Source organism: Oryzias melastigma, unplaced genomic scaffold (genome assembly GCF_002922805.2).
Source record: "Oryzias melastigma strain HK-1 unplaced genomic scaffold, ASM292280v2 sc02156, whole genome shotgun sequence".
NCBI lineage: Eukaryota > Metazoa > Chordata > Actinopteri > Beloniformes > Adrianichthyidae > Oryzias > Oryzias melastigma.
The window spans coordinates 2,734-4,530 of record NW_023418733.1 but is presented as its reverse complement, the minus strand read 5'-3'; the positions used below and the strand labels follow the sequence as shown (position 1 = coordinate 4,530).

General features: G+C 39.0%; 1 protein-coding gene across 1 annotated transcript in view; it reads right to left on the bottom strand.

Annotated features, from left to right (window-relative positions):
- Window positions 1–1,041: 1,041 nt before the first annotated feature.
- Window positions 1,042–1,797, bottom strand: part of LOC112138807 (trans-1,2-dihydrobenzene-1,2-diol dehydrogenase-like) — a 1,706-nt gene continuing 950 nt past the window's right edge. The window contains exons 2-3 of the mRNA XM_024261444.2: window positions 1,384–1,495; window positions 1,042–1,232 (exon numbers count right to left, since the gene is read on the bottom strand). Coding sequence (XP_024117212.1) covers window positions 1,057–1,232; window positions 1,384–1,495 — 288 coding nt within the window. The 3' untranslated portion in view covers window positions 1,042–1,056. The remainder of the gene's footprint in view (window positions 1,233–1,383; window positions 1,496–1,797) is intronic.

Below are 1,797 nucleotides of genomic sequence, written 5' to 3'. Positions count from 1 at the left end.
CACCACATATTAGACAGAGCATCTTCTGAAACATGAAAACTGTCTAAATAATTCCGTATATCGAGGAAAACTCCCGGTTTTGTTTGTAGACAGCAGCTTTAGTAGTTACATTTCCATTAACTTCAAAATTGCGCACATTAGATTTGCTATAGTAAATTTGTCTAATGGAAACACCATAATTTAGCGAAAACTATAGAAAGAAAGTTTTTGTGGTTTTTGGGATGAATTGAAATTGACATTTTTCACAAAACTGCAATGGAAACACTTTTTTTTAAATTACATGTGCTTTTTGGTAGGAAGTGGCTGTCCAGAGCGTAGAACAGCTGGCGCCACGAGAGGTCCAACAGCGTCACATCTCATTATAAGTTCTGTGTCATCCAAAATCATTAGATTCACAGCTCCTCTGTAAATTCACCAACCAAGATTTTTATCATCGCTTCATCCGCATAACTGCTCTTTTGCAGTTTGGAACCAGAATAAAACGCGGACGTTTCTTTAACAGATGAGGCTGAGCGCTAGTGCCGTGACAGAAACTTAAATGGACCTTGTCATGTTTTCAAACAGAAAAAAAAGAGTCCAGCAGCTCACTTGTTAGAATGGCTATTTTTTTAATGACTTATTGCATGACTTGCTTTGCATATATTCGCAAAATCCTGATTTAATGAAAACGGGGTCACTGCGAAAATGTGCTTTTTTGACATTTGTAAAATTGTAATATAGTTTTGCTCATTAATGTAATGGAAGCTCAGCTACTATTCTTTGAAGTCAGAAGCTCCTTTTCGGTTTCCTCACTGACTTTTTTCTCCCAGAAGAAACTTTCCAAATGAGTTTTATTGTTTGGTTTTTGTTAGCGTTGGGCTACTAGCTTAGCATTGCAGCTAGCAGCTTTAAGTCACGTGACTAAGACGGATGTTATGAACAGAATCCAGCATTTTTCCAAAATAAAATTTCCATCAGGATCAGAAAATAAACCAAAAGGAAATAATCTAATGATGATGACTACTGGTCAAGTGCAACTACACGAGCAGCTCCACCTGTTAAAATATATTCTCTGTTTCACGGTTCTACCTCCATCAGGAAGACATTGTTCCTCTTTGCAGAGTCCAGGATCTCCTTCACCTCCTTGGTGTTCATGGCCAGCGGCTTCTCACACAGAATGTTCTTCTTAGCATTGGTGAAGAGCAGACAAGTCTTCAGATGGTGAGGGTGGATGACTCCGATGTACACCACATCTGTACACACAAGGAGACAGACAGAGAAGGGAGTGACCCGCCTGTCCAAATATTTGAGAAACTGAACCGGGTGCCAGATTAGATTACGCATTGATATTTAAAGCAGAACTCGTGTTTGCACTAAAGTTGAGATTTTGTTTGTTTCACTGACCTACGTCGGGATCCCTGGCCAGCTCCTCGTAGCTTCCATACGAGCGAGAGATGCCATGCTTAGTCGCAAACTCCTGAGCATCCTCCAGCTTCCGAGCGGCCACGGCCACAATCTGTGAAAATAAAGAGGAGTTCCTCACAGAGGATCAAACAGAAAGGATTTCATCACATCATCATTATACAGACAAGTGCAGAAGAGTAAAGGTAACGGAGAACGTACACTTGATGCTTTTTTTTTTATCTCTTAGTCACTTTGAAAAAAACTTTTATTTACTGCAAATTATGTTTGATCCTTTATCAGAATCAGAATCAGCTTTATTGGCCAAGTACAAGATATATACAAGGAGTTCCAGTGACTTGTGCTCTTGTGCAAAAAGGGTAAAAAAGAAAAAATAATATAATAAGATAAAAATAT